The sequence below is a fragment of the Triticum aestivum genome, chromosome 6B, assembly GCF_018294505.1.
Source record: "Triticum aestivum cultivar Chinese Spring chromosome 6B, IWGSC CS RefSeq v2.1, whole genome shotgun sequence".
NCBI classification, from domain to species: Eukaryota; Viridiplantae; Streptophyta; class Magnoliopsida; order Poales; family Poaceae; genus Triticum; species Triticum aestivum.
In genome coordinates, this window is record NC_057810.1 from 252,974,263 (window position 1) to 252,988,644 (window position 14,382).

Here is a 14,382-nt window from a genome sequence, read left to right on the forward strand (position 1 = left end):
CGGGTGAGATATGAGATGCCGCGGCGGCGGCGCTATATGCGGAGAGGATTGTGGATAGAGCGTGATGCACGGACGGAAAACACGAAGCGGGAGCGGGACAGGCTTTGACGAAGGACGCGGACGTACCTGCGGGATGGCAGAGTTTTCGTCCGCGCGGAAAAACTGCTAAACGCACTTTGAACGTGTGTTGATGTAATCTTGGCTGTTAGATCTAATTAAGTGATCTGATCGGAAGGCTCTAATTTCTCCGTGTTGTTTTGTGTAGTTTAGGCTGTGTGCACATAGGGATAAATATGTTTCCTTGTTTAATAGTAGTAGATAGTAGTAGAGACTAATTTGTGCGTCGCTAGCCAAACCATAAGGCTGGTCACAATGGGCAAGAACATAAGCTAGTAACTTACACACTTTCCTAGACTATGTTACTACCTCCATAGTGGGTAGGAACATCTATGTAGTGTCATGCAACGATGTATTTATTAGGTTATAGACTCATTGTTTCTTGGAGTGTGTGATGTTTCGGTAACTTAGCTAGTTACCACAAACACCTTTCTCTTCATTAAATATGTGCCACATAAGCAAAGTTGTATTGGAGTGTGTGATGTTACTCCTAAGTTCCTCCCCCATTGTGACGAGCCTAAGTGTGTGGTTGTTTTTTGTTCCGATCTCCTCTGGTGTCTATTTTAATTAACAAAAAAAATTGGCGCAAACTGTTAGGATTGCCCATAGGATAACCCTACCCAACGTAAAAATAGATCTGTTATGATCTTATCTCTACAATTCCTTTCCTCGAGCCATCTGCCCTGTTTTCCCCTTGTCCCGAATACCGATCCTGATCTATCTTCGTTCTGCGCAGGTGGTGGCGACTGGAGTCACGATGTCCGCCGCCAAACACTGCCACGAGCGGGCCTGCAGCAGGCAAGCGACGTCGCCCGTCGAGACGGGACTGGTTGTGGGAGAAGCTGCTGACGAGAGACGCGCCGTCAGCTGCCCACCGTGGCAGGACATACAGCAGGCCAACGACGTCGTCGTCTGCCGGGAGCCCGCGACTTGTCTCCGGAGGAGCTACGCGGTTCGTTGGGGGATCGATCTGGCGAAGGAGAAGCTCGGGCCGCGTGGTTGCCGGAGCCATGGCGGGACGCATCATTATCTACAACCTCGTGGATTCACCCGAGTGAAAAGTGGGATCCTTTTCCAGGAGCCGAAGCTGCTGCGACGCCTGCTGTCTGCCGGCACCGGTGGTGCCATCTTCGTCAGACTTGGAGGATTTAGACCACCATCTTTGGATGCATTCGCGGCAGCACGGCCGCATTTCGTACAGAGTCTGCGAGGCTGTTTGGTTACTGCCCAAGTCCGCCCAGCCAAATCGCGGGCGCTGTGGGCGCGCCAAAATATCGGCGAGCAAATCGGCCGCCCGCGTCTCCCAACGATTTGGCGTAGAAACAGAGGGGGAAAGCTACAGCGGGCTTGGCGTGCCAAAATTTGGGTGCTCATCCAAACGAGATGTGAAGCCCTGGTCAACGCCAATATTTTGGCTGGGCAGACACGGGCTACGATCCAAACAACCCCTGCAAGGCCTTGGAGGAGGCTCAAATGCGTGGATGCTTGTGGCTGGGCGCACAATCCATGGCCAATTCTGAATTACACACGTGAGTTTTGCCTTTTTTGTTCTTGTTGGCCAATTGAAAATAGTCACAATCTCAGATTTCCATTTTATATTAGAGCTTGTACCTGTGTTGTTAAACCTGCAGGCTCATCAGCCAAGCCATCCTTTTGGGTTTTGGTAGACATAACGGAGTATATTCAGCCACACTGCCCGTAGCCAAAACAAGTACTCGAAGAAACAGTCAATGCTGTGGTGCAAGAAGTGTGAGAACTTCAGTTTCTTATAGCTGGTAGATCTCCACGTGATAGCTCTGGTGAAATCTAGCATGATCAAGTAAGTTGGTCTCATACATTGTTTCTCTCTGCTCTTATACTTTGTGCCAATTTATTTACACAGACTGACTTCAATAAATTACTCAACGTTTTTGTAGGACTGGTAGTGCACAGTAATATAGGAGCGTCAAGAGGCATTGTTATGGCTGATGAAGAATGATCCATTCAAACAACAATGGTGTCGCTCAATTAAAGATTAATAAATATAATGTTTTCTAGTCGTCTCGCTTTCCAGTTAGATATGAGCAAGTACGTGGTCATACAAGGAGTGCTTTATAATTCCAGAATTATATGTCAGAATTTTGTTAACTTATACGATTTCTATTAATGAAAGCGGCTATGATCTTTTTCAATTCACATTATTTTGTTTTCATATTAATGTGGAAGTTAATACTCAAATGTTGGATGGTGCATAATTTAATCGTTGAACGGAAAGTTATACTATATATAAGTGGTTCTGAAGAATATCAAAATGGTGAAGGGAGAGGTCGGCAGGTCGCTAAAACAATAAAGTGGTTGTTACTAATACGTTGGTCATCATTAGAACGGTATTAACAATGACAATTGTGGTCGTTATTTCCTCAGGATCGACGACGACACACCATCCCGTCGTTATAAGAATAACGACCACAAAAGGTATGTGGTCGTTATACTTTTAACGACGGAGCCTACTACGACCAGCATATTGTGGTCGTTATTGACCTTTAACGACCACATATATCATCGTTAAAAACCGTTTTCCTAGTAGTGTCGAAGGTCGAGCTTGGAGAACCAGGCTGCTCCGTGGAGTTCATCCAAAAGTTCTTCGATGACTGGAACTGGAAACTTGGCAACGACAGTGAGGGCATTGAGGTGACGATAGTCAATGCACAGACACCAGGTTCCATCCTTTTTCTTGACCAAAATGACTGGCGATGCAAAGGGGCTCGTGCTTCTCTGAATGATCCCTGATCTGAGCAACTCCTCCACCTGAGTCTCTATCTCTGTCTTATGTTCGGGCTTGTGACGGTATGGCCTGACATTTACTGGTTGTGCTCCTGGTATCAGCGGGATCCTGTGGTCACAAGATCGGCGTGGGGGGAGGCCGGTTGGTTCCTCAAAGACGTTTGGAAATTCATCCACAACTGCCTGAATGCACTCTAGAGTTTGGGTGGGGTTGCTGGGTTCCTGCACCACCACACACAGGTGAATGATGTGCGACACTGCCCCTTTGCTGCAGAGCCCTTGCAGCTGAATGCTGTTGATGGTCTCGCAAGAAGTAGACGCGGCAGCGTGCCCAACCAGACGAAGAGAGCGTGCTGGCGATGAAATCTCCAGGAAATCCAACAAGCCCAAGAGGCCCAACCCGTGAGTCCATGGCCCAGAGTGGGTTCATTGAAGCCCAGGCGATCACTACGTGAGGGTGAACGCGAGGCAGCTCCAGCCATCCAGAGGATCAAGGACGAAACGGCGGCTACCACTTTTCCCCTTTCCCGAACCCTAGCCACTCTGTTCTTCCATTCGAGAGCTACGCTCCTGTAATCGAATTGTAGCGGCTACTACTTCAGAGAGCTATATAGATCAATCCACTACTCTGCTCCTATCATCTGGTATCAGAGACCAGCCACCACTTCTTCTCGCTTCGCTCTGGCGCATCTCATCGATACAAGGGGTTTGCGGCAAGCTCGAGAGGCCATGGATCCAAGCGTTTCCGCCTTCCTCACCCGCTTCGAGACCAAGATCGAGGCCGCAATCGACGGTCTCACCAAGGCGCAGCAGTCCACGGCGACGAAGATCGACGATCTGCTCTCCTGGCGTCCCGATCTCGAGCGCCGAGTGGCGGATCTGGGCGACGCTGTCACGGCGCTGCAGCAAGCGCAAACGCCACCCCAAGGCCGAGTCGACGCGGATCAGGTGCCCCAAGGAGCTGGTGCACCAATCAAACCAGAAGGGCCCGATGGCCACGGCGACTTTCAGATTCTACGGGGGCCATCGGCGGCGTTCCTCCTGATGCTGCTGCCGCTCCCGGCTAACGGCACGAGCTCCCATCCTGTTACACCACCCCTGCCGTCCCCGTTTTCCCACGCCAACCAGATGCTCTCTGGCTTAGGCCAGGCACACCCATCTATCACATTCCCGCAGTTTCCCGGTGAAAATCCCAACATGTGGAAAACTCTATGTGAGCAGTATTTCACCATGTTCGGGATTACTCCTTCTTTCTGGGTTCCTATGGTGGCTCTCAACTTCTTAGGACCAGCAGCAATCTGGCTGCAGTCCATCCAGCGCCGCTTGGGCGAGTTCGACTGGAACTCGTTCACGGTGTTGCTATGTACTCGGTTCGGCCGTGATCGGCACCAAACACCCATACGTCAGTTTTACTCCATTCGTCAAACGACCACAGTAGCAGATTACATTGAGCGATTTGAAGCAATTATTAATCATTTGAATTCATATTCTGAATCCATAAATCCTTACTATTTCCTTACCCGTTTTGTCGAGGGACTGAGGCAAGACATCAGGGCAGTTGTCATGGTGCAGCGGCCGCCCGATCTGGATACGGCGTGTGCGCTTGCACAACTGCAAGAGGAAGTGGCGGAAGGGGCTCGCGGGCACACATCAAGGCCACCGGAACCAGGCCTACGGCCAGCAATACCCTTGCCGCTGCCACCACCTCCGGCGCGCCACACGCCACTTGTGGTCGCCACCGATCGGCGCGGGACGGAAGCCACACGCACTGATTCAACCAAAATCAAGGCGCTAAGGGACTACCGTCAAGCCCGCGGTCTCTGTTTCAAGTGCGGCGAGAAATGGGGACACGATCGCGTGTGCCCCACATCCGTGCAACTGCACGTAGTCGAGGAGCTACTCGACATGATCGGCCTCGACAACTTCCTCGACTCCCAAGTGCAGCAAGGCGAGGGCTCTAACGACGCAGTTATGGCAATCTCTATGTCTGTTGTCACAGGAGGGGTCTCTGCCAAAGCCTTCCAGCTCCGCGCATGGATCCAAGGGCGTGAGGTGCTTCTTCTGGTTGATTCAGGCAGTTCCAATTCTTTTGTCGACGCGCAACTTGCATCCCAGCTCTCGGGTGTACAGCCCCTTCCCAAACCAGGTCGAGTCATAGTGGCGGACGGGGGCGAGATGGTCTGCTCCAACTTTATCCCACATTGCGGGTGGTATTCACAAAGGCACGAGTTCTTCACTGATCTGAAGGTGCTGTCGTTGGGAACTTATGATGCAATTCTGGGCATGGACTGGCTCGAGGAGCATAGCCCTATGGTCGTTGATTGGCGTGCACGTTTCCTGGAGATTCCATCGCCAGCAGGCTCTCTTCGTCTGGTTGGGCATGATGCCGCGTCTACTTCCTGCGAGACCATCAACATCATTCAGCTGCAAGGGCTCTGCAGCAAAGGGGCAGTGTCGCACATCATTCACCTGTCTGTGGTGGTGCAGGAGCCAGCAACCCCACCCAAACTCTAGAGTGCATTCAGGCAGTTGTGGATGAATTTCCAGACGTCTTTGAGGAACCAACCGGCCTTCCCCCATGCCGATCTTGTGACCACTGGATCCCGCTGATACCAGGAGCACAACCAGTAAATGTCAGGCCATACCGTCACAAGCCCGAACATAAGACAGAGATAGAGACTCAGGTGGAGGAGTTGCTCAGATCGGGGATCATTCAGAGAAGCAAGAGCCCCTTTGCATCGCCAGTCATTTTGGTCAAGAAAAAGGATGGAACCTGGCGCGTGTGCATTGACTATCGTCACCTCAATGCCCTCACTGTCGTTGCCAAGTTTCCAGTTCCAGTCATCGAAGAACTTTTGGATGAACTCCATGGAGCAGCCTGGTTCTCCAAGCTCGACCTTCGAGCAGGCTATCACCAAATTCGGTTGGCTCCAGGGGAAGAATACAAGACAGCTTTCCAAACACATCAAGGTCACTTCGAATTCAAAGTGGTTTCGTTCGGCCTTGCGGGTGCTCCAGCAACTTTCATCGGGGCAGTCACCACTACACTGAAACATGTCAACTGTGTCTGCGTCGTATCCTTCTTCGACGACATCTTAGTCTTCAGTGTGTCTCTCGAATATCATGTGATTCATTTGCGTCAGGTTTTGGGGCTTCTGCGGAAGGACAGTTGGAAAGCTAAGATGAGCAAATGTGTTTTTGGACAACAACAAATTTCATACCTCGGGCATGTCATCAGTTCACAGGGGGTTTCAACTGACCCGACCAAGATCACAGCAGTGGCAAATTGGACAGCACCTACCTGCACCAAAGAGGTGTGTAGCTTCTTGGGCCTTGCCGGGTATTATCGGCGGTTTGTGAGGAATTTTGGATTCATTGCAAGACCATTGTTCAATCTGCTCAAGAAAGGGGTTCCGTTCGTCTGGACAGACACAACTGAGACAACTTTTCAGGTCCTCAAACAGCAGTTGATCTCAGCGCCTGTTCTAGCGCTGCCCGACTTTCAACAATGTTTCATCATCGAAACTGATGCTAGTGATCGTGGCATAGGGGCCATCCTACAGCAACAAGGGCATCCGATAGCCTTTATGAGCAAAGCACTCAGCCCACGCTACCAAGGATTGTCCACGTATGAGAAGGAGTACTTGGCAATTGTTGTCGCAGTAGATCAGTGGCGCCCTTACCTGCAACATGCTGAGTTTGATGTCCTCACGGATCAGAAAAGTTTGACTCATTTGGAAGAACAACGACTGACCACTCCATGGCAACAGAAGGCTTTCACCAAGCTCTTGGGACTAAGATATCGCATTCATTACAAGAAAGGAGTGGAAAACACAGGCACTAACGCTCTGTCCAGATCCAACACACAGGATACTCTCTTTACAGTGTCCTCTTGCCAACCAGCTTGGCTCGAGGATGTGATCAACAACTATAACAATAACAACCATGCGTCACGGCTGCTGGAACAACTGTCAGTACGCGATGATCCCAAAGGTCACTTCTCTCTTCAGCAAGGAGTTCTTCGATTCTGAGGTAGAATCTGGCTGGTAGGGAGTACACAAATCCAACAAAAAATTATATCGGCCTTCCACGACAGCCCTCCGGGAGGTCATTCAGGGTTCCTGGTAACCTACCGTCGCATCAGGCGGCTGTTCGCGTGGCCAAAAATGAAGGCACAAGTACTCCAATACGTTCGTTGCTGTCAGACCTGCCAGCAGGCCAAGCCTGATCTCGCAGCATCTCCAGGTTTGCTGCTACCCCTACCTATTCCAGCACAACCTTGGGACATCATCTCCATGGATTTCGTGGATGGGTTACCACAATCCAGCAGGTTCAACTGCTTACTGGTGATAGTAGACAAGCGCACGAAATTTGCATATTTTTTGCCGTTGGCCCACCCATACACAGCAGCATCAGTGGCCAAGCTTTACATGAATCAGATTTACAAGATTCACGGGTTGCCCGGAGCGATAGTTTCTGACAGGGACCCGGTGTTCACAAGTCATTTTTGGCAGGAATTGTTTCGCGCAGCCGGCACTCAACTCAGACTCAGCACAGCAAACCATCCGTAGACGGACGGACAAACTGAGCGCGCCAATCAGTGCGTCGAGACCTTCCTCCGCTGTTTCACTCAAGCTTGTCCCAGGAGGTCGAGTTTCTGGACACCTCTAGCTCAGTTTTGGTACAACAACGCTCATCATTCAGCCATTGGAATGACCCCCTTCAGAGCCATGTTTGGCTATGAACCTCGGCACTGGGGGATTTCGGCCAACAGCACTTGTTTCGTTCCAGCGCTCCAAGCGTGGCTGGACGAGAAGGAAACAGTTCAAGCCCTGCTGCAGCAGCACCTGAACAGAGCACAACAGATCATGAAGCATCAAGCTGACAAGAAATGATCCTTCCGAACCTTCACAGCGGGGGAGAGTGTGTTTCTCAGGCTGCAACCCTATATTCAATCTTCAGTCGCCCCGAGAGCTAACCAGAAGCTGAGCTACAAGTACTACGGGCCGTTCACCATCATCGACAAGATCAACGACGTAGCGTATAAGCTTCAACTGCCACCTCAAGCTACTGTCCATCCAGTGTTTCACGTATCGCTCCTACGCCGGGCCCTCCTTCCAGGTATGGTTGTCGAAAATCAATTACCACACTGCGCTGACGATCTTGCTGTGCCAGTGGAGATCCTACAAACTCGCTGGCGCCGGAAGAACAACGCCATGCGCGAGCAAGTGAAGATCCGATGGTCAAACTCAGCCACCCTCGGCACCACTTGGGAGGACAAGGACAGCATCAAGGCTAGATTCCCACATTCTGAGGCTTGGGGGCAAGCCTCGTCTCAAGGAGAGGGGGATGTTAGCGACCCCGACATGCAGGACCCACTGGGCAGCCACTCCACCAGCAACGACGCTACCTAGCGGCCCAACAGGCCCAAGAGGCCCAACCCGCGAGTCCACGGCCCAGAGTGGGTTCACTGAAGCCCAGGCGATCACTACTTGAGGGTGAACGCGAGGCAGCTCCAGCCATCCAAAGGATCAAGGACGAAACGACGGCTACCACTTTTCCCCTTTCCCGAACCCTAGCCACTCTGTTCTTCCATTCGAGAGCTACGCTCCTGTAATCGAATTGTATCTGCTACTACTTCAGAGAGCTATATAGATCGATCCACTACTCTGCTCCTATCGTTACCACGTTTCCGAAAGTGACCTCCTATATGCCGCATTTTGCTGCCACTCAAAAAAAAATATGCCGCATTTTGCGGCCAGGTCGCGCAATGCACAGGGGGCACGCGATGCTCTAGCCACTGCGCCAGGCTAGCTACTCTGAAAGAATAGCAGCGGCAGAGCAGTTTAAATAAACTGCCGCAGCAGCGAAAAATAAAAACCAATTCAGCCCATTCCATAAATTAAAATTTGTGGGCAAGGGATCGAACTCGAGTACTCTGGATAGGGAAGCGTGTCAATGGCCACTGTACTATCTAATATTTAGTGACTATAAAGGCAGCCTGGAGTATATGAACTATAACCCCTTGCACATAAAAGTTATTTTAAAATTTGAAACGTAATTTTTTAAAAAGACACTCTTTTTGAAACGCAAACATTGCTAGGGGACTTAATTTTTTTAAACAAACCGGAACAAAAAATTGAATACATGAATATATTTAAATTATGAACTACTTTTCATAAACACAAAACATATTTTGAAAACAATATTTTTTTGGAAAACAGAACATTTTTAAAATAAAACTATTTTAGAAAAAGTCGAGCATTTTTTTAATTTGGCAATGGATTTTGAAAACATGACTCTTTTTTAAGTTTGTGAAAAACAAATCAAAACTGCAGTATTTTTGGAATATGTGAACAATTCTCGGAAACAGGAACAATTTTTTGAATTAGTGAAACAATTAAACATGCAGACAATTTCTTGAATTTGTGAACATTTTTTGAATATGTGAAAAAAAATATGAAAAGGAAGAAATTTGAATTTCCAAAAGATTTTTCGAAAACATGAACATTTTTTAAAGCATGAACGATTTTTGAATCTTGAGAACAAATTTGGAAGCGCGAACTATTTTTTAAAGCACGAACATTTTTGAATCTTAGAACAAATTTTGAAAAGGAGAATAATTTTGAAAATCCCAAACAAATTTAGAAGCGCGAACAATTTTTTTAAAGCACAAACATTTTTTGAATCTTGAGAACAGATTTTGAAATCGAGAACAATTTTGAAAAATCCTGAACAAATTTGGAAGTGTGAACATTATTTTTAAAGCATTAACATTTTTTGACTTGAGAACAAATTTTGAAAGGAGAACAATTTTTAAAAATCCCGAACAAATTTGGAAGCGTGAACGTTTTTTGAATATGTTAACAAAAAATTAAAATCCAGTACATTTGCTGAATTTCAAAAGTTTTAAACTTTTTTGTGTGACGAGGACAATTTTTGAATTTCGAGAATATTTTTTCAAAAACTGAACATTTTTTGGGAACACGAACAAAATTTCAAATTATCGTTAAAAAAAGAAGAAGAAATAAAAAATCCTAAACATTTTGTAAAACTGCGAACATGTTCTGAAAAGAAAAATAAACATGAAAAAGAAAAGGAAACAAAAGACGAAAAACGAAAAAAATGAAAAAGAAACAGAAAACAAAAAAAAAGAAACAGAAAAGTGATTTTTTTAAAAAAAACCAATAAAATGAAAAATTCCTGGTTTGTGGAAGCTTCTAAAAGGTTCACAAAATCGGGATGGACAGTTCGTAAGCTATGTACGTAAGTGGGCCGGCCCAAAGCATCACACATCGCTAGGTCGCTCACCATGTGCGTAGCACCGGCAATTTGCCGCGATGAGCTGTCAATAGGATTTTCCCTTGGGGAAGGGCTCACCATGTACCTGCGACTAGGGATGACAACGAAGCGAAAACGGACGGAACTTAGTGCTATCATATTTGTTTTCACATTCTTTTGCAGAAGCGGAAACGAATACAGAAACCTCAAAAATGAATACTGAAACAGATACTATCGGAAACGGACACGGAGCAAATACAAAGTGGATACGGAAATAGAAATAGGCATTGATCGGAACTTAAGAACCCCTTGAATCATAGAGAAATACATAAAAAAACAAACAAATTTTAATGAGTTGTTAACATGGCTAGAAAACAATATCATTATCTTAGCAACTTAGCGTAGTATTGTAGTAGTACCGGACAATTGCGTATATGTTCAAGCTGAGTACATGTGTGTAGTAGAAGTTGGGCCTCAGATCCATTTTACTAACTGTGTCATTGTGTTCTCTTTGATGGTTCGGCTACAAATCAGCTATATGTCTATAGTAAAAACAGAAATTCCGTATTCACGAAAACGGAAAGTTCCGTTTCTATGCATGTTCCACCGAAAAACACCGTTCCGTTTTTGTTTCCGTTTCTGCATAAAAATTTCCATTTCCACTTCCGTTTTGCAAATTTCTGTTTTCGTTTTCATATTTCCTCTCCGTTTCCATTTTTTGTCCAGAAAAACGAAAAGTTTCCACTCCATTTTCATCCTACCTGCGACCCAGGTCAGCTGGCGGGGCAGGCCAGGGGAGCTCCTATGCGACACATTCTACGTCAAAGTGTCGGCCGTTCGCACAGGGGGGTTTCATTTGTGGGCTTACTGGGTCATTCGCGCGCTAGTTTCTCTGCTTCAGTTGGTTTCGCGCGCGTTTCTCTGGTTTGCTCGTTCTTTCAAAACTGTTTCTGTTGTTTCACACGCGCATTTCTCTGGTTTGCTCTTTGTTTGAAAGTTGTTTCTCTAGTTTGCTCGTTCTTTGAAAACTGCTTATGTTGTTTCTCTCTGTTTTTACTGTTTGTCAAAGGAAGAACAGTTCCAATAAAAGAGAAAACCGCTTCTGCTGTTTCTCTCTGTTTTTACTGTTTGTCAAAGGAAGAACAGTTCCAATGAAAGAGAAAACTGCTTCTGCTGTTTCTCTCTGTTTTTACTGTTTGTCAAAGGAAGAACAGTTCCAATAAAAGAGAAAACTAATGACAATCTTGTTTCTATTTGTGAAACTTGACAAACAGTAGTAAAAGAAGAGTTCCAAAAGTCCAAGAAAGAATCAGTATAGGAGCAGAAAAATAAACATACAAAAAAACTATATGGAAATAAGAATATAAATTTGAGCTTCTTTACAAACTTATTCTGCAAATTTAAACCTTCTTTACAATTGAACGTAATGCAAGAAAATATCACTCGAGAACCATGTTAAACAAATAGCAGATTAGTTTTCTCATGGTGCTGTTCCTTTGAGTTGAAAAAAATCTTGCATTGGGACCCTTGAGAATAAAAAAGGGAAATATGTTTCCCAAAGAAATCAGTTGCTCATTTACAAAACTGTTTCAGTTGTTTTTGGACATTGTTTACATCTGAAGGTCTTGCAAAGAAATTATCACTACACCAGCAAGAGAAAAAAGGATAGCTCTATCGTTAAGGAAACATTTTTCCCATGGAAGTATTCCTTTGAGTTGAATCTTGCAGTGCAACTTCCCATGAAGGTGGCAGAATTAATGAGACCCTTGAGAATAGAAAGAAGAAATATGTTAATTGGAAATACAAGTGTAGAACATTTCATCATTGGGATTCTTTTGGGTGAACGATGTCACACTAACTAATAAGAATAATGAGACCCTTGAGAATAGAATGAATAAACATGTTAATTGGAAATGCAGGCGCAAAACATTTGACCAATAGGTTTCTTAGGGTGAACCCTGTTACACTAACTAACATGAACTCCTGATTTCAGAAGTTACCTGAGGTTACTGTCATATGCAGAACGAGTAAAGATTGGCCTTCATAGCTTCACTTGAATATGTGGAAACCCTATTGAAACATATACGAGATTAGAAGAAAATAATTTCATTGTTTGGTATGGAAGAATAGGCTCTACAAAAATAACATCTCTTTTCTGCCATTGGGAGACAAATAAATAGAGAACTTATATGTCTCTGCAGGAAAGAAGTTACTAACGAGAGTTGAATTTCATTGTCCTTGGAAGTTACAATCTCAAAAAGGAAATTTTGACGTAGAGCATGTAAATCATCCTACAGTATTTTAGAAAAAGTGTTGTTTAATTCCTGATATGTTCCAATTAATGACCAAAAAAGGAAACATATGTCTATGGCTTACATTAGAGAAACCCTCCAAACCGAGACCTTTGTACTTGCTAACATACTGAAGAAGGAAAATTCCTGAGTCATACCTGTGAAAGTAAAATAACAGCACAGTTAGTTCCATACTTAGGATGGAAATATTGTGAAGTTAAAATACTTTTAATCTGCTTTTTTAGGAGAAAGAACCAAAAAGTTGCTGGTGGCTGGTACAAATCTTGTAAAAGGGGAGAGTTCCATGGAAAACCCACCTGAAATTGAACTTGGGAGCTGGTACAAATCTTGATTCAAAATTTCCTATGTTGAAAGAACTAGAATTTCCATATGTAGCAGCAAACAAAACCTTGAAGTTGTAGATAATAACACTAATTGTTGGTAGAAATGTATCACCACTGTAGTACAGATTCATGATATCAAAAAATTTGGCTCTGAAGTTAGCAATGATTAAAATCCATTGTTTTTCATTGAATACGGGCATGTTGACCTAGGGAATTGTGGAAAGTTACAATCTGTTAGTGTAACCTCTTTAAAGAAGAAAAATCTATAAGAGCAGCTTGTACAAAAGAACTTGTCCTACCAAGGAAGCATTCAATAAACTAAAGCCAACATTACTTTCCTGTAAGATTAGTTGGTTTGCAGGATCTGAATGATTTAGCATTGGGTTCATTAGCTTCTCATGCATGTTTGTTTCCTAGAAAATGATTGATAGTTAAGAAAAGGAAATATCGATGATGTGAAAACAAAAACCGAAGAAAAGAATTCAAAATATAGGTTGACCATGTCGTCAATGCTAAATATTTTGCTGTTTCGTAGGAGGCCTTTTCTTCCTCGGTCCAGCTGGTCTTTGTTCTTTAGTTCTGAAAAACAGCCAACAACCCGAGGGTTTATCCAACCACCAGGCTTGAATGATAGAGTTATAGTTTTCTGATCCACCCAAACTCCTTCAATCTCAAATATCCTTTGGTTGTTCATGGCAGAAGAACATCATGAAGAAAAGGAAAAAATAAATCATGAGGAAAATAGTCTGGATAGCATATAAAAACTGTTTATGTTTGAATTATGTAGAACATATTGATACATCTCCAACGTATCTATAATTTATGAAGCATTCCTGCTATTTTATTATCTGTTTTGAATGATTATGAGCTTTATTATACATTTTTATATTACTTTTGGGACTAACCTACTAACTAGAGGCCCAGCCCATATTGCTGTTTTATTGCCTGTTTCAGTATTTCGAAGAAAAGGAATATCAAACGGAGTCCAAACGGAATGAAACCTTCGGCAACGTGATTTTTGGAACGAACGTGATCCAGGAAACTTGGAGTGCAAGTCGGGGAAGCATCGAGGAAGCCATAAGATAGGGGGGGCGCGCCCAACCCTCCTGGGCGCGTCCTCCACTCTTGTGGGCCCCTCGAGGCTCCCCCGACCGACTTCTTTCGCCTATATAAGTCCACATACCCTAAAACCATCGAATATCAAGATAGATCGGGAGTTCCACCCCCGCGAGCCTCTGTAGCCACCAAAAACCTCTTGGGAGCCCGTTCCGGCACCCTGCCGGAGGGGAACCCTTCACCGATGGCCATCTTCATCATCGCGGCGCTATCCATGACAAGGAGGGAGTAGTTCACCCTCGGGGCTGAGGGTATGTACCAGTAGCTATGTGTTTGATCTCTCTCTCTCTCTCTCGTGTTCTCTCTATGGCACGATCTTGATGTATCGCGAGCTTTGCTATTATAGTTGGATCTTATGATGTTTCTTCCTCCCCTCTACTCTCTTGTGATGAATTGAGTTTTCCTCTTGAAGTTATCTTATCGGATTGAGTCTTTAATGATTTGAGAACACTTGATGTATGTCTTGCCGT

The 14,382-nt window shown here is 45.1% G+C and overlaps 1 protein-coding gene across 1 annotated transcript; it reads left to right on the plus strand.

The window, feature by feature from the left end:
• The first annotated feature begins 759 nt into the window (after window positions 1-759).
• Window positions 760-2,292, plus strand: LOC123134041 (uncharacterized). The gene is made up of 3 exons (XM_044553395.1): window positions 760-1,646; window positions 1,749-1,936; window positions 2,034-2,292. The coding sequence occupies exons 1-2, from the start codon at window positions 875-877 to the stop codon at window positions 1,817-1,819; spliced, it is 843 nt and encodes a 280-aa protein (XP_044409330.1). The 5' UTR covers window positions 760-874; the 3' UTR covers window positions 1,820-1,936; window positions 2,034-2,292.
• The last annotated feature ends 12,090 nt before the right edge of the window (window positions 2,293-14,382 follow it).